Raw genomic sequence first — 18430 nt, 5'->3', positions numbered from 1 at the left:
ATCTCAAGACTTTACAAGGTCATACAGAAATTAGATGAAAATGAAAATGACTTGATGGCATCCGTGGAAGCTTACTGATTTCACTGGCAGAGAACTTCTTTCAGCCTCTTATATCCAAATGATGGTTAGCATTGGGAACACACCAAGCATCTTATTTAAATGTTCGCTGATTGCTCAAGTTGTTTCTTTGAAGGAATGCCTGAAGAAATATATAAGACAAAAATGAGAGCCTATGCATCCGTTAATGACATGTCATTAGTTTTTTAGGTGTCTCTGATTTTGCTTAACTACTCATAAGCTATCAGCAAGTACCCAATTCTACTGAGTGGAGATCTCATTACCGCACTCGTTAAATCATCCTCGCCCGATCATCCCATACAAAGTTCATTTGTCTCGCAGAAGATTCCATGCAGCAGCTATTATTCCATATTTTTTCCCAAGTAGGTGATCACACTGTACGACTTTGTGGAGATGTCACCTTCATCCCCTGAGATTTGAAAATCATCTCGGCGTACAATAAAGTTTTTCTTGTGGGTTGGTTGACATCAGCTAATATAACTGTTATTAGAGGAGAAACACTTCCAGATCTAACAATGAGAAGTTGATATGACATGTGTCAACCGCTAGTTCTAGTCATTATTTTCTCTTTGCCTCGACTCTACTCTGCTGAACCTTTCATGTAGTTGACTTCTTTGATCTAGAGCCTTTGATGGTGGATTGTAAATACAACACCATCATGTTTTCTGTTGCTGTCAGGGTTAGCTCTTGACACATGTGTGATGGATTTGTTCGTCAGTTTCTTTGTGTTGAGGGGGGCTGCTGCTTTCTTAGTTTGTGGCAGTGCAATGCGGCCCGACTGTCACTGTTTGTGGTCCCCTTGGGAAAATAATCCTTAGTATTTGTTATTGTGATGCAGACAATCATAGACATGTAGAGATTTGGGTTTTGCTGAATATAAACAGCTGCTTATTGTTTAATAATGTGAGTCTTCAGGGGGATTTTTTGTTTTCACAGGTACTAATTGGCTGAGATTTCAAACATTGCATTCAGTTTTAGAAATCATAAGTCCAATGCTTTTAATCATGTCCTGGTTTCATCACCCGCGAGGCTTTTAGGTATTAATGAAATACCTTTTTTTAGACATCCTGTTAACATTTAGATATTTTTTTGTAATTCAAACAAGGCAAAAGCATACTGTCCTTTCAGCTCTTACAGGAGGGCTGTTGAGCATTGTGATGTTGCAAGTTAAACACAAGTGTTCTCGTCTTTTTCCTAACTGTTCTCCTTCTGTTTTTTCATTTGTTTCCCAGACGATGACTGTAGATTGAGTGACTATCGTCGCCTGAAGACCAAGATTCTGGATCTGCATGATAAAAGATATATGAGGTCTACCATCCACGGGGCCCACGAGGAAAACATGGCTGCCAGGAAGCAACTGGTTGATATGATGTTCAAACGTTTTGATGCAGATAACAATGGTCAAATAGATGCCAGCGAACTTTCACAGGTGAGGACAAACATCCAAACAAAATCCATTTTTACTTAACTTAATCAGTAACAATAATTTGTCTTGATCACACTGAGCTAGAATTAGTTTTTATTTATCAATAAATATTGATGTCCGCCCCAATAAATCTGAGTAATGCTTTAGTTCATCAATCTGTTCTTTATGAATGTTTTCTAAAATTTTCTGGTCAGAGGTATGATTAATTTGTCTGAAGTAAAATTCAGACAAATCTGAGGCAGACATTTTAGTTAGTTGTGTTGGGTTGAGTCTTGATCAATTTCCTTAAAAAGGACTGCTTCCTTTCAACCAAAGTAAATTCAAAATTCATCATTAATTTATTATTTGAAACTGTTATTATTAATTTATTATTTTGAAACTGTTCACTGTGCACTGACTAAAGGTTACACTAGCTTGTCATTAAATTAAAACTCATTAGTTGAAAGTCTACTGACTCAGCACTGCAAGTATTTTAGCTATAATTAGTCCTGAATTACATGACTCCTTCCAGGAAGCATTTTGGAAAAATATTAGGACTTTACTTAAATACAGTGTTACCAAAACCTACTAGTATTTGTTATGACACTTTCCTTTGTCAAGACACTCCACAAAACCTCTCCAAAACTGTTAAAACTGTAGATTCATTTTATTTAAATATCCATCTAAAAGGAGACTACAAATGAAACCATGTGCTCAGGTGTTTAAACCAGCTGCTTTGATGTCTGCCATAATTGTGTCCATTTTACTCCTCTTACCCTTCCCTCTGGTAGCTGTTGTGTGTGGCCCTAGGTAAATCTTTTGAAAAGCAATATGGGTCAAAGGAGCCTGGTGCTCATGGGAGGCTGCAGCCTTTGACCGGCACTGCCAAGAGGGATGGTTGTAAAAAAAAGAGCTTTTTTGTGGCTGCCAAGAGGAAGGAAGGTATTCTGTGCATAACAAATAAAGTCTCCCAGTACCTGAGGACTGATTTAATATAGAAAGTATTTGAATAATTGAAAGGGTAAGCAACCTCCGGTGGTTTTCAGAACCACAGAGCCAGTTGCTGTTCTAAGGTCAGTTTCTTGCTGATCAAATAGGATATCCCATCTGTAAAGGGGTCACCTTGGTTAGCTTTGTCAGTGCTCTTTTCCCTCATAGGGAGGTCTCATTAGATTGATTTGATGTTTTTTTTTAATATTTTGAGTTCAACACATTGAAATAACTCCTGAAAATCATGAAATTTTCGCCATATTTTCATATTATTTACATATTTTTACATGTTTTTACATTTACATGGTGCCCTGTGCCAGCATGGGAGAAATCAATGCTTAGTGAGTGAAATGCATAGTCAACAAACCATGTTGCGCTGTGTTTTATGGAATAATATTGTCAGTATGCCCTGAATGTGAATTTGAATATGCCCTTTTTATCCACTGAATAGTTCTCTGGACAGATTTTCAATCCTATTGGTGATGCCATTTATTCTATTCCAGGCCAAGCTGTACCACTCCACCTCTACTTAGGTGTTTGAATGACACAAGCTAGTCAGTAATAAGTAAAATCCAAATGGAGAAGCTCTTTTCAGGCGGCTCCTCAAGGGCTGCTTTTAGCCTTCTTCCTGTTTTTATCATTCAAACATATGGGAATGTTGGCAGATTTCATACAGCGTCAGCTATACAACACAGAATCTCAGAGTAAAGAGGAGTAGGAATAGTCAGGAATAATATCAGTGGACTGCAGGTGTCCCTCACGAGGTTTTCAACTGAATTCAAAGGTCTTTTTTGCATACATGCATACATTCATGGTCTTTGTGAGAACACTTGTTTTCGGTGTTTTGTCTTTTTATCTGTCTATTCATCTGATCTACAAAAACAAGATTATAATATCAAGTTTTCTGTCACTATATACATATATTTACATCCTCAAAATATTTACAGCCTCAAAATATTGAGAAAACTTTCGAGTTTCTGTATACTTTTCCCTCATGTCAAAGTCACAGCATAATAAATAACTCAATGATAAATATCAGAGCAAAATAGCTTAATCAATCTGATAAATCACTTAATAAACAAAGTCAGTTGTGGCTTGACAGTGTATCAACATAAAGGCGCCTGAATGTAATTATAGATTGGGTCTTTAATGAGTTTTTATATCAGTGTATTAGACATTCTCTCAGCTGCATTTCAGAATGTAATTTCAGAGTAATTAATAGCTCAGAAAATACAGTTTCCCTTTCCTTCCAAAGGATGTTTGTTTCAAATATTATACACAATACATAAAGGTTCAGATTTGCTTTGATTGCATTGTCAGGGCAATCTACATATTTTCTTAACCTCAGTCGCATGAGCTAGGATTGCAGAGTTTTTTCCTTATTGACAAAAGATGAATGTGAAAGAAGACAAGATTTAAACAAATGAAATTTTGGTGTGAACAAACCCTCAGAAGGAGCACTGCACAATCAAATCGCACTCTTATCAGCAGTTCAAAGTACAAAACCATGGCTGTCAAACCCCTGCCCTAAAGCGCCCTTTATAATTGGAGCATTCTCTGATCTAATTTGAAATTCTAGGATAGAAATTCCTCACCCTAGCTTGCTTGACTTGCTAGTGTGCACCAGAAGGGGCACAGGGAGCAATTGTCCCTGCCCTTTTAGTCTTGCGTGCCCTTTTGAAATGGCAAATCAAAACTCATCTCTTCATGCACTGCTTGTATCTATCATTTGACCATTGACAGAATGTGTGAAATTATACCATTTCCCCAAAAAGGGAGAGGATAGTGAACTGTCAACCATGGACCTTGTTCTACCCTTGTCCACCCTAGCTGTTCTGTCTACCAGTATTGCAAGTCTGACTTGGAAAAATGCAACAAAACATGTTATAAAGATATAACTGGTTTGACTGTTTTCCAACTGTGATTTTGCCATGCAAAGGTTATATCATCTTGTTGCAAGCAGAGACCTGTGTTAAAAGTTTTTTTTTGTTGTTTTTTTTTGTCTTATTTTGCACATTAAAGGTATTTCAAGAACTTTTAACATTGCAATTAAAACAAATTTCAAGGTCTTAGCTTTTAAGAAGATTGCTCTTTTTGTCCCTCCACAGAAGTATCCATATCTGGAAATATTACAGAAAAGATTTGTATTTTCCTTATTGCTCCTAATGCTCACACTTATGACATCAGAACAAATCAAGCCCTCATCAAGACCGAAATAGCTGATAATGAGCGTGCACATCTTTGAAAATGAAAGACAAACAATACTATACTGCTTTACAGTAAACTTTTCAGCATCTCACTTATCAATGCATGAGATTTTGGCAAATCTGTGTTTAGAAGTTACACACAGGGATAATACAGTACCTTAATTTGATTGTAGGAAAACAAATGAAGATGACTAAGGAGACAAACATAACATAAATATATCTAAGATGTTAGGCAAACTAATTTGTAAACTGTGTAATGGTCAAGGCAAAGAACATGGAAGAAAAAGCATGAGACATGTCTATGATGGTCTTGCAGACTGCCTGATCCAAAGCATGTGATTTTGTAGGAACTGCATGGGAACAGTGGTGTTCTGCTAGTGAAGGACATGCAGGTGTGACCTTGCCAATGCCCTCTGCAAATAGGCCACTGCACAATACGGTTATGTCATATACATATGTTTACATGTAGCCATGGTGGCACATAATAGGTCCTGCATAATTATAGAAATTAGTCTATAATGTTATGAAGTAGTAAATACTGCTAATTATAAGATAGGTGTTCTATCTGACTAACCAGCCAATGTTCCATCGGCTCTGTAAATTAAGCTTCGATTTCAAACATGCAGAAGCTGCATTCGCAATAAACATTACAGCTGGTCATCTCATCAATGATGTGTCTCAGTTCATTTAGCTCACGGGGTCTGCTGAAAGCCAGTGAGCATGTCATTGGCCCTCTTTTAATACGGTTGAATGGTCAGACATTACTAAGAAGTGACAGCAAAAATCTGAGGAATCCACAGCAATCAAAGTTATGTGTGTGAGAAGTAAGGCCATGTCATGAATTATTTAAGTAATATAGTTGAAGCATCAAGGCCTGTAACTCAAACACCACTTAAAAATCTTTCAAAAGCCACCTATGTTATGTCGAGTCAAAGCAAGCCAGAAGGAAATACCAGAGAATCAAGAATATTTTTGAGTTTCAATTCCTTTTCTTTTGTGAAAAATGTATAGCAATTAAAGTGAGCACATATTTAATTCTTGTAAGGTCAGTTTTGGCTTGATTTAGATGCACAACTATAAATGATGAGATAAAATAATTAAAGAAGGACACAAGCCGCGTCTGTTGGTGAACATCATTCTTAGTCTTTACTTATAGTGTATAATCTGGGTTAGGCTAAAAATATGCTATTACAGGTGACTCCTAAATTTTAGCTAAGTCATCTGGGAAGGGAAGTGCACTGATCCGATGGACGAGGCATGATGTATAAAGCTGTCCCTTGTGATCAGCATTTTGACAGTCGATCTAGTATGATGGATGTTGTACTGCCACAGCCATGTAGAGGGTGTTGAACAGGATCATGTTTTAGCAGGATGATGATAAAACCTGCACAGTGTTTGGGGTCCTTTCACCGTCTATTGTGACAAAACCTCAGTGAGTCTCAGTTTATGCTAGGATAAACTGACAGCTAGTTCTGTGTTAGTTTCATCGCCTTTGACAGTCAACAAAGAGCTTAAATAGAGAATGTAACATTTACTGATTACAAAGATTTATATCCATTTATATCCTTTCAAAGCAGACTATAAATAATAGGTTGCTGGGAGTATACTCATGTACTTAAGAACTTTGGGCAATTTGCACTTGAGTATTTTTATTCACTGCTGCTTTATACTTTTATTCCAATCCATTTCAGATGAAAAGAAAAGATGAAGAAAAGATCACATCCATGTACTTTTTACAATTTGTTAGCAACATTTCAACAAAAGCTTTCTTTATCAGGACCCAGACACTACACTGCAAACATTATGAGCATAGACAGGTGGTTCCCAAAGTGGGGTCAGTTAAAGAGGTTTAATGTTTGTTTTTTTTTTCACCACAAAACAGAGGCAACATTCACATCAACTATATTGTTAAATGACACTTTTAAACATATCAAAATAGGAGAAATAAACTGTAAACATTGAAATCACCATATTAAAAACCCCGTTAAATATGCACTTATGCTGTAGCTAAGACTGGTGACATTACAGGCATACTTTTGATCAAAATGAATACATTTAACTAATTAACCTCCTTAATTTTTGTTCATTATTTATTTGAGTTCAATATTAATCTGCAAATGTGCACAGCAACTGGGGACTCCCTTTTTTCTGAGTGATTGACAACAGATCTATATTATTTCACTTGATATTGATGTTAGTTCATATACAGTATGTCATATTTTTCATGTATGTTATTTACTTTGTTACTTAGGTAACCTGAAGTCTTATAAAAGATATTCATGGTGTCAATGTATAGCTGAAAAGGTTGCATGTTAATGTGGATTGTGTGGGTGGGCATGAAGGGGTGCCATGAAAAAGAGGTCACTGTGAAGAGGTATCATGTTTTCAAGTCTGTCCACAATAATGTCCACAGCAATAAGCCTTATGCAAACCCTCAACTTAAAAACAATCATTTACATATGAAAAGTAAATACAGTTACACCTACAGTAAGAGCAATGCCCACCCTGTACAACTGTACATGATTGCTTTCTCATTGAAGGTCATCAAGCAAGAGGGTCTTTCCAAGGACATCTCTGAGTGCACGTTGTTCGATCTGCTGAAGTACAATGATGTCAATGATGATGAGCACCTGACAAAAGAGGAGTTTTACACAGCTTTCGGTAAGTTCAAAATTTTGTTGTCAAACGTCTTTTGTGTAACTTGAAACACTCATTCCAAGTAAAAAAAAAAGGCTTAACATTGTCTCTGAAAAAGAATGAAAACTTAGGCAGCATATGATATTTTCTGTCCCACATTTTCCATTTATCTGTAAAAACATGGATCAGATGTGGCAGAACTGAATCTCTCATCCACCAAGTTGCAATCAATATATTTTAAATACTTCTTGATTGTTCATATTATCTTAGCCCATTAACATTGTGAAAAAAGGTGTCCACACAATTTTTCACCAATTGAGCATAATTTACTTGGACAGTGATGCAATAATTGTGATCAACCTGCAGCATAAAGGGTAACTTGAAATCATAGAAACAACTGAAATCTGTTCAAGCTCATAACATAATTCATTTTCATTAATTTCATTTTATTTTATTCATGCTTCCCCCTTGTTTTTCTTTTATTAGCTTAAAATGTAAGCCATCTGTTTTAAAATGTATGAACCTTGTGGGCTACATAAAAGAAAAGGTTATTTAATTAAGTTTAGATTGCATTTTGCTTTGATATCTTGAAAGTAGTTTACTTGTTCCTTTTTAAACTGTCAGTCTGTTGCATCTCTTGAATATTGTTTGATATCTTGCCAAAGGTTTACTCACAGAGAACTCCAGATTGTTGCCAATTGTGTTATCGGTCTTCAAATGTTTGTTCCACGGGGATAGGTCAATAAAGGAGTTCAAAATGGAGTTTGTGCCAAAGGAACCAGGTCACAACTACTGTGATACAGTAGTTCAAACCAAACCTCCCTCATTAGGCAACATAATGATGACAGGTGCTCTGCTGTATCTGAGTAACACCAACACATGTGCACTAGTTTCCTCCTCATGCTCTCTTTGGTGATTCCTCCCTGTCTGACATTTTCAGTCAGCTCAATATCCTCTGACAGAATATCCTCTGACATTTGGCTGGCTTGACACATTTAGCAGCAGGAGAGAATTCATAATCAACACTCATCTCATCATCCCTTTGTATCTGAAGCATTTAATTTGAACAGGCAAAAAAAGTCATGAGAGCAATTGGCAAAGTTAAGGAGTCTCATCTTGTCTACTATTCTCCACATCGCACAGTACGTGAATGTGTGGGTGCAAACCCCTTCTGGCAAATTACAAAAAGAAACAAGCCCCAGCCGATCTGAGGGGAGCTGGGTTTCCTTGAAGAATTGAGTTGCTCTAACTAAAACTACTTCCTCTTCAGTTTTCAGATCTTTTTTGCATGCTTCCAGCTTAACTCCTCACAGAAAAATAGGATATTTCATGTGACTAAATCTCCCCCTCTGAGGCAGAGTTTCTTTTGACCTGTCTTACTTTCTCACACATTTTATACCCCATTCTTTATCATTATACAACACTTAATGTTGTTATTTAGCACCGATGGATAGCTGGCCTAATATATAAACGATATTGCGAATGCATAAGACATTTTGTAAAGTTTAATGAACTCTTTTGAGTGAGGATTCTAGGATTCAGTCAAGCAATAATACGCTTGGTATGTCTTTGTCAACAACATAGCTTGACTCAAGATTTTCATGCACACTGCTGGAGTGCTTGAAGCCATTTCACCTCTGTTCACCAGATACTGAATTTAGATTACTATTTTATATATTTAGAGGTCATTGTAGTTCTCAGATAATGTCTTCTTTACTTTATTCATTGTTAGACCTCCTTCACTTTGCTAAATGCTTTGGTGCTTCAAGGAATAGGCCCCTGGTACGCCCATGAGGCAGCTGAGAAAGAAAGGCTGATAAGGTCACAAATTCACCTTCTCATGAGACTAACAACTGTATTGAATATTTAAATTCACCTAATTTCAACAGAATTATATTCATCTAACCCAGGGAGATAACACAGTCATGGTGTAAAAGAGCTAAGCATTAAAAAATGTAGAGATCTGGATTTGTCAAAACATTATTACTACTAGTGTGGTCCAAAGAAAAATGCAGGTAGATTATACATCTGGGCCAAATATGCTAACAACAAAAATGATCAAAGAACGGTTAAAACTACACAGAGCTACAAAGTGTCAAGTGTCAATTCTCAATAGACTCAGCAGTACTAGCGGCTCTTTTACATTAGCAAGCCGTTAAATTCAATGAATTGAAGGAATCTCTTGTGTTTCAGCCCTTCCACAGGCTGAGGTCGGTGCTCTCACAATAGGACAAATTGTCACAAACAGTTCAATGGGCCACTTCTCAAAGACTGCACCTAAAGAAGATACTGGAGCACACAATTCGCTCTAGCAATTTATTAAGGTGCAAACAACTAATGTTTCCACGTGCTCTGTGTCTTCATCAGAGTCAAAACTGACTCTGATAAACTCTGGGTGTAGTCTTTGAGAAGTGGCCCATTGAACTGTTTGTAACAATTTAATTCAATGTTCATACCTGCATTTGCTTCCCTTACAAAGAATCTGAGTAAGCTGAAGGTCAGTTCCCTAAAGATACACACCACCTAATTCAGGAAAGTAGATGCTCACCAACATAGGATGCATAGGATTCTCTCGTTGAAAAATCACCTCCACAACCACCCAATCAAAGTTTTGCAATGATAATGTAACTAATCCCGATGCCCACAATCATCTATCTAACATCATCTGCAAGATTTCCATCAAGAAATAAATGTTAATTGGAAAAAAAACATTACTGTTTATTATGTTGTATATTGGATTGACTAAAAAACACAAGTACATCAGATATATTTTATCACATCTTTTTTAAAATTTGTACAGCTGAGTGTACAGCTGTTGACATAATGCAGTAAGACATCTTCAATAATGACTTCTGTCATAGCCTTGAACATCTATATCAATGACAAAAAAATTGCAGATGTATCCAAGAAACCAGCAGTGCAATGGACCAACGTGGACAGAGATCCAGGGAATGATTTGGCCTTATAGACCCTGGTCAAAGTGCCTGAGGCAAAAATGCAGTGCGTTATAGTTATAGTTTTTCAGTTCATTGCCGACATAATCTCTGAGTGGCAGCTATAAAAATCTATGCAAATACCTTAAGCGCTGTCGTAAACTGAGTGTCATCATAAAGCAAATCCATTGATCCAGTGTGTCCAGAATTATGGTGCAGCTTGGAAACGAACAGCAGTAAATATAGAGTGGCTCCCCATGAAAATGGCACCTGTCTGATACCTTACTCTGCTAATAAGGACCCTTTGCACACCTTTGTGGAATATTCAAAGTGTGGCAACATTGTTTGTCAGGACAGAAGATAAGGCTTTAATGTCCATGCATTATTCATTCCTCCTTTGCATAGACTAGAAGGGGGTTGAGAATCAATTTGCTTCAGCTAGCAGTAAGGAAACTGTCTGGCAGAAGTGATGTCTTTTAATTAGATCATGTTACAGATATGAATGATGTCTGCCACGCTACTGATAGTCAGCCCGTTGTCATTGTTGAATAATTTGGTGAATGATGGCCCAGTGCATCATGGGTAAACAGATAAGGTGTCATCTATCATAAAGTGTCACTAACTTTTGGTTGGAAAGTGTCACAATACGCTGTGGCATTGACTGTCAGATATTAACAACAACTTTATGCAGTATCAAGACAGAAATCTGTAGCATTGTCACCCTTTTGTGACAAAGTATATGAGGAAACCTACAGTATTATTGACACAACAGTGACTTTGTATGTACTCAACTCAAGTATATGCAAAAGTTTGTTGTAAAGTACACTACATATACCATACAGAACTTAACCTATATGGTCTACCTAAAACCAGTATGAGATTTGGTGTAATGAATACAGTAGTTATGATGTGTCTTAGTTAGTCAGTATAGCAGCACTATAAATATTGCATTGGATTAGAGTTTACTATGTGCTATGCTGTGTATCTGAGATTTACAGCCATCACCACTCTGCCTTTTATATTTAGTAATATTCATCCATTCTGCTTTGGTGATGCATCAAATACTTTCTTCAATGTTACAAGCCAGTATTAATATTTTAAAATAAAACACTTGTATTATCACTTTAATCATCAATTTATCAACATATACATACTTTTCCCAATTTCACCCAACCCACCAGTGGACCAAAAGATACAACAATGATGATAAGAATTCAGATGCTCTAGTAGTTGAAAATCCACCACCTTCCTCAAGACTTTAGATTAGATGGGCATGACACTGATAGGCCTACCGTTATTCAACTGGGATGAACACCATCCTTAAATACTGGGGTAATCACTGCAACTTTTAGACAGTGAGGGAAAAATGATTCCTTTATCGACTGGTTAACCAGCTTAGTAATAGGAGTGCATAAAGTTGCTAAATTTCTTTTAATCAAACAAATATCAGTCCCATAGACATCTGGAGTTCTCGAGCTCTTTGAATTTGTTATTATTTTCATGACGTACTGTTCACTAACTTAAGTCAAAGAGAGGACAGGATATAAAGAATCTGGTGGTATAATCACAGTGTCTCTTATTCCAAATGTTGTTACCAGGGCTTCAACTGATTTTTTTTCAACAAGTCATTGAAGGATGTTGCAATTACTTTAGAAAATTGTGTTACTTCATTATTAATTCTCAGTTCAAGATGCTGAGGACGACTCTTTTCCATTCCAGTCAGGGTATTAATATGTTTCCAAAGCAAATGACTATTTCCTTTAGTTTGCAATATAAGATTAATAAAAAAAAGTTTGCTTTGTACTTCCTGAGTTCAGTTAAAATTTTATTGCTAAGATTTTTAAAAATAAGCATATCAGTATTAAGACCTACTTTATATCTGTTTTTAGAGGATAATCCCTTTGTTTCATTTATTGATACTGTATATAGAACTCCAATCCAACTGCCTCAACTTAGTATCCAGTTTAGGTTAGTTCTTATTTTTACTTTATTTAAAAAGGAATATATTTGTAGTCACTTTATGACCAATGAGTATTAGATTGTGATCAGTGATCCCTGAAATGACATAAAATTATTTTATTATCCTTTCTGGTTTATTGCAGAACACCAAGTCAATCTGTGATTTTGTTATACTGGTGATTCTTATGGGTCCATTTATCATTTGATTAAAATCAAATACACTTCCTTTAGATTTTCTTAATTTTCTTGTCAGCCCAGTTTAAGTTATAATCCCCTAAAAATAAAATCACCTCTTTTCCTCTTTACCAAGTCATTCAGTTCCTAGAGCATAGATTTAAAGTCACCATAAAAACTTCCATCATAAGATGGCGGTCGATAAATTCCCACAACTACAAAAGACATCTGTGGAGATAAAGTAATCATTACTATAAGACATTCTGGATCTGACTTACATCAGAATTGGAGGTCAATTTGATAATAATGAAACTGTTTTTTTATGTACAACAGTAGACCCCCTTCCTTTTTTCATTTCTATCTTTCCTCAAAATATTATACCTCAGTATCACATAAGCCCTTTGTGGTAATGTTTATTTCAACCAGGTTTCTGATAAACATAAATCAAAATTGGAATCTGCTAAAATCTGTTCCTTTTTTGAGGACACACTTCTAATATTGATATGACCCCCTAACAGACCTTTGGGTTTAATCTTGGATCTCAGATAACTTTGGCTTGATCTAATGTTTTGATAAGGATTACATCATATTCATGCCCTTGTGTTTTTGTTGCTGGTTTTACTTCCCTTGTATTCAACATGGGTTGTCCAATAGGCTTTCCCTTGATGTATGTCCTGGGGGAAGTGTCTATGACTTTCACTCCATGACAGCAGGGGGCAATAGTGGTACTCAATAGTAAGGATTCAACACATACAGAGTTTAGGGTGTGTTTATGTTCCGGGGTTAGACTGAGTTAGTTAATAAAAACATTTTGCACTGAGTAAAATGTGTTATTAGCTAAACAACATGCTCCCAGAGCACTCGGATGAATCCCACCAGTACTATAAAAGGACGGGGGCTTATCCATAAATAACATTTTAAAAGTTGGGCAGGCTGACAGTAGCCAGGAGTTGTGACTTAGGGTCCGGCTAAAATGGCCGACTCCTCTGCCATTGGGTGGAATGGGGCCAGAGATAAAAATCGACCTACCACAGTCCTTCAGGGTGTTGAAGAGCCTGATGAAGTCCTTTTTGAGCACTTTGGATGTCTGCTTGGGGATGTTGTTGCAGCCAATATTTAGGACGAGGCTCTGTTCAGAAGGACAGCTGGCCAGAATTGATGGAATCCTCTCCGTAAAGTCACATACCGTAGCGCCAGGGAAGTAGTGTGTCTGTGCAAACTTTCTTCTGACAGTCCTGATGATGGAATTGCTGACCACTAGGAAAGAAGGAGCCAGAGGATCTGGAGGTCTCTCTGGTACAGTAGGCCCTGAGCAAATTTGAAGTGGTGGCGGGCCACGAGGTGAGCCAGTGAAGCACAGCTCAGCCCTGCTCAGGTGAGGTCGTTGCCTATATGCTGCTGAGAGTGTATTCTGATTTGACACAGCAATGGTTTTGAACAGAGCCTAATGACAATGATTGCCCCAGAAGACCAGGAGGACAGGGCGGGAGGCCACCTGTGATGAACCCAGCGGGTGGCAGAGAGGCCATGGGGGGCTCTGACCGGTGCCTTGCTGCAGAGCCAGGCTCCATGGGCACTGTGACCAAATGTGGAAAGTCCAGGATGTTGAATTTATTCACTAGCTCAATGTGATGGGCTGCTGGCTTGTGTAGGATATGCTCTCAGCTGCGCCCAAGGTTTTGCTTGCCAGCAATACTCCCAGATTCCCATTGGTGAGGAGCTGCTCTGACAGGGACCCTTGGACTGGCCCCAAGGCTAAGCCAGGGAACCTCAGTCTGTGTTTTTGGACTGGGGAAGGCAGCTGAGATATACGGATCACCTACAGAAGCAGTTGGTGTTGGATCAGAGACAAATGACAGGTGTTTGGTCTTCTTCTTACTCCTTTTGACAACAACAGACCGAGGCTCTGGATTGTGGAGAGTGGAGGACGATTTTACCCCAGAAATTAGTCAAGGATCAGATGCAGTGTCTGTGGTCAAACTGAACTGGGGGACAGGCATATTGGCATCGGTGGCAAGACCTGTCCAGGGAATGGTGGTCTCCAGATCAGCCACATTAGCTGCTGCCACTGCTAGGGAGTCCATTAACTTTTCATCTCGCTTAAATTGGTATCAGGGGACTACCACAGACCAGGACTAGGGTGCTGTGGTAGTCCAAGTAAAAATCAGGAGTTTGGATCCTCCGACCATTGAAATAATTGAAGTGCTTGAAACTATACTTAAAAGAAACTAACAGCAGGATATAAACCTCAAAGTCACACAAAAAGAGTAAAATCCAAAAATAGCAACAACAGAGATCCCGCTGACACAACTGAACACCGATGCATGCGCACTCACTGAGTGACTCTTTGAGATTATTAGTTTGGATACACCGACTAAATGCATTCTCCAAGTGTCAAGACATGCTGCTTCACAGACAAGAATGGAAATGAATGTGCAAGTGCTTGGAAGGAATCCTCTGTCTGAATGATCCCTTTGGTTAATGTGTTGGCTTGGATCTCATCCCTGCCTCCCAAAAAAACCCTCCTCTTAAGTCCATGCACAGCTTTGCACTGCACCTTGCTTTTTAAAACATGCAAAAGGCCTTATACCTTATTCCTCAATAGAAGAAACAGCAGTATTCCTACTTTGTGTAGTATAACTACATTTTTCGTCTAAACTTGTATCCCAAGTCTACTGTCAACTGTACAGTGTTTTAGATGTAAGGTTTATCTTTACAGTACACATTATGCAGCTGATTCACAGTAATGACCTTAATTGTACCTATCTATCAAGTAGACTGGTAATGCTATTTGTGCTACACTGTAGGACGTATCTCACCCCTGCTTGTTGTTTCTTGGTTGCCAAGATATCGATCTGAACCCTGACACCTCCTGACAGAACACACAGCCAGGAGATACAGTACAGCTCTTTGATTTCTGCTGAAGCTGGAAGACTTGGAGTTCCCGTTAGATTCCCAAGGGACTAGTGGTAAACTAAGAGAGACTGTAATGTGATCCATCATATTGTAATGCTGATGTGGTCATCACAGTTGTATGAGTTAAAGATGGACAACAACCAACAAAGCAGGTGCTCCTGATGTAGGGGTAGGCAAGTACTGGCCACAAGAAAGGGAATTAATTCCCTAAAAATTCCAGGCACATTGCTTTGTTAAGATACCAAAGTAAAGAAAATGAGCATTTATCATAGTTTCTATGATTTCAAAACAAGACCAATCCCTATCATGTAGCCACTATAGTTAAGTCTTTTTAACGTTTGTTTAACCAAGCAGTGCGCCTGTGTAATATAATCAGCCTTTTTTGTATTTCCTATTTGGGGGGAACATGTCTGTCCAGTTGTAATTTTCCTCTTGTTTTTTTACATTCATTGCTTTTTTTAATTTCTTTTTTCAATATTTTTTTGTCTTCCTTCTCATTGTCCGTTTGAGAGCATTTTGTTTTACTGTAAGAAAGCTCTAATCCTGTGTGCTTCCAAGTCTGGTGTAATCCTTGCTTTTGCAGAAAGTTTCTTACACTTGAAAATGAGTTGACTCACACTCTCTAATTCAAAGGAATGCTCCTTTTCCATTAAGACAAGTTTGCTGTTATTCAGTACCCATGGTGTAGCTTCAATTAATGGATACTCAGGCTTTTACTTGTCAAAACCCCTGCTGAGCATCTCATTCACTGGCTGTGAGACATGGTGTTAAAATGGTTTCATAATTCATGGCTCATTTTCCAACATGTGATTGTTGTATCTCTAGAATGTATTAGAGAGATTTAAAAGAAGTTGAATTACTTTTTTTTTTTTTTTTAAATTGAAGTGATCCTCAACTGAAGTAGAGGGGACACTTTTCTCAAGATTTTCTTGTTTCTTTTTTTTTCTCATGAGGGGGATTTTTCTTTCCTATATGAGTTGATGACAAATATTGGAGCCAGTGTATATTTCTTACATTACTTACCCACTAAAAACACACAGAGCTTTTTATGTTTTTGTTTGGAATTAAATAGATTATTCCATTACTACTGCATCATTTTATCAAGGTCATGAGACAGCTGAGCATTTCCTGTTGACTGGGTTCAGCTAACTGTAAGACCCTCATTTATGTTGGATAAACTGGATAGAAAAGTTAACAATAAAAAGTATGGATTATACTATGTTAAACTGCTTTGATCACCAGTGTCTCGTGGTCTCTGGAAAAATTGTTCATCTCTGGAAAAATCCTCATTCATATAGGAACTGATGTGTTTTTCTCATTTTTAGGAGCAGCAACACCATTTGTTTGAGTGTTGCATATCAAAGACCAAGATGAATAATACAAATATAAACAGCGAAATTAAAAAAGGGTGACAGAAGATTAAATAATGAAAAAACACTGGCAGCCTTTCCAAATATAACAATCCACATCAACTTTGAGAGACATGCGTCACTACTCGGCCCCCTGCATTTTTTTAAATATCTGGGGATTTTTTTTTTCCCTCTGCTGCGCTTTGTCAAGTGTAATCTATATAATTCAAATCACACAAATCCCAATATCCCTTTCTATATGTTCTAAACATTTTAACCATATATTTAATGATCAATCAAGCACCCCTGCTTCAGTATCAGCCCTGCGGTTTCACTATGGACATATAGAAGCAAGATGGGCAGGGGGAATGAAATAAATGTAATTATTAAATAACTATTTTGAAAATATACATAATTGAAAATATATATTTTAAAACATTAAAATAGGTAGTTTTCTTCTGCGCTTGCTTGAAAGCTATCTTTGTCCATTGCATCTCTGAAACTGCATCTCAGTTTGTCTGGCCACTGTCCTCTCTGAGCTACTGATAAGGCAACTCATTCTGAGGACAGTGATGCTGTTACAGAGGGTGGAGTCTTTGTGGATGAAATGAATGAATGCTTCAGTAGCATTCATGCACCATTGATGTGTCTGGTTTAAATTCCCGGTGAGGAGAAAACGTCTCTCAGAATGTTTTTTTGTGCCCTCTGCCTGAGAGAGGTTCAGTGCTTTTCTGGCTGCCAGGATTGTTTAGCATTTCGGTGTAAACAGATTGCTGCATTCATCCTCTTCTCTCAACATTTAACATCTCCCGTCATCCAGTTGAAGGTGTTGGCATGCACCGTTTGCAGTTATGCAGCTATTCAAGTATGCTGTGATGCTGATGCTGGTGTAAAACTGGTAGAGTTACTTACTGTAACTCTCTCTGAGTTTAAAACAGGTACAGCTGATTGATGAATGCAACAAATATACTACCCTAACACTATCCTAACAAAGACACATACATAATGTTTTTGATGCTACTCAGAATATAGTATAAAGCCATGCAGGCTTATGTGGGTGAAAGTTTCAAGTTCCTCATCGTTACATCTCATTACACAAGTATAAGAGAGTAAAAATCTTAGGTTTCAGCGCCTCGACAATGCCGTAGGGGAAAAAAAGAAACATTTAAAATAGTAAAAGCGATAGTAATAGATAAGAGTATAAACAACAAGAAGAGTATGAAACATAGGAGTGTATGTATGTATTTAAAGTGTGGTGTGCATGTGTCCTACCTATAATATATGAATAAATATCTATATGTATATATTGTGTGTATGTACAAATATGTGTGTATGTATGTGTGACATCAAGCAGGCTGCAGGGCGTTAGTGAAAATTGATCATAAGCCTGGTGGCCTGGTGGAAAAAGCCTGCTGGTCTGGGCCTTGAGGCTGCTTTACTGTTTGCCAGACGGTATCAGCTGAAGCAGCCCATGGTTGGGGTGATGGGGTCTTTAATAATTCTACAGGCCTTCTTGGCACACCTCCTGTTGTATATCCTGGATGGAGAAAAGCTCACATCTGCTGATGTCCTGGGCTTGACCGCAAAAACCTCTGCAGTGCTTTGTGGTGGAGTGTGGTGCAGTTACCACACCAGGCGGTGATACATCCAGTGAGGATGTTTTCAGTGGTGCCTCTGCAAAAATCCTGTAGAATCTTCAACCCCTGTTGAACTTCTTCAGTTGCCTGAGGTGAAAGAGGCGTTTCTGTGCCGTTTTCACCACATGACCAGCGTGCTCATGAT

At 37.8% G+C, this 18430-nt stretch overlaps 1 protein-coding gene across 2 annotated transcripts in view; it reads left to right on the top strand.

Moving 5' to 3' along the window:
• Positions 1–18430, top strand: part of fstl5 (follistatin-like 5) — a 176428-nt gene that overhangs the window by 87003 nt on the left and 70995 nt on the right. For both annotated transcript variants that reach the window (XM_044364657.1, XM_044364656.1), the window contains exons 5-6: positions 1311–1507; positions 7221–7341. In XM_044364657.1, coding sequence (XP_044220592.1) covers positions 1311–1507; positions 7221–7341 — 318 coding nt within the window. The remainder of the gene's footprint in view (positions 1–1310; positions 1508–7220; positions 7342–18430) is intronic.

Source organism: Thunnus albacares, chromosome 10 (genome assembly GCF_914725855.1).
Source record: "Thunnus albacares chromosome 10, fThuAlb1.1, whole genome shotgun sequence".
In the NCBI taxonomy this organism is placed as follows: domain Eukaryota; kingdom Metazoa; phylum Chordata; class Actinopteri; order Scombriformes; family Scombridae; genus Thunnus; species Thunnus albacares.
This window is presented reverse-complemented; position numbering and strand designations above follow the sequence as displayed.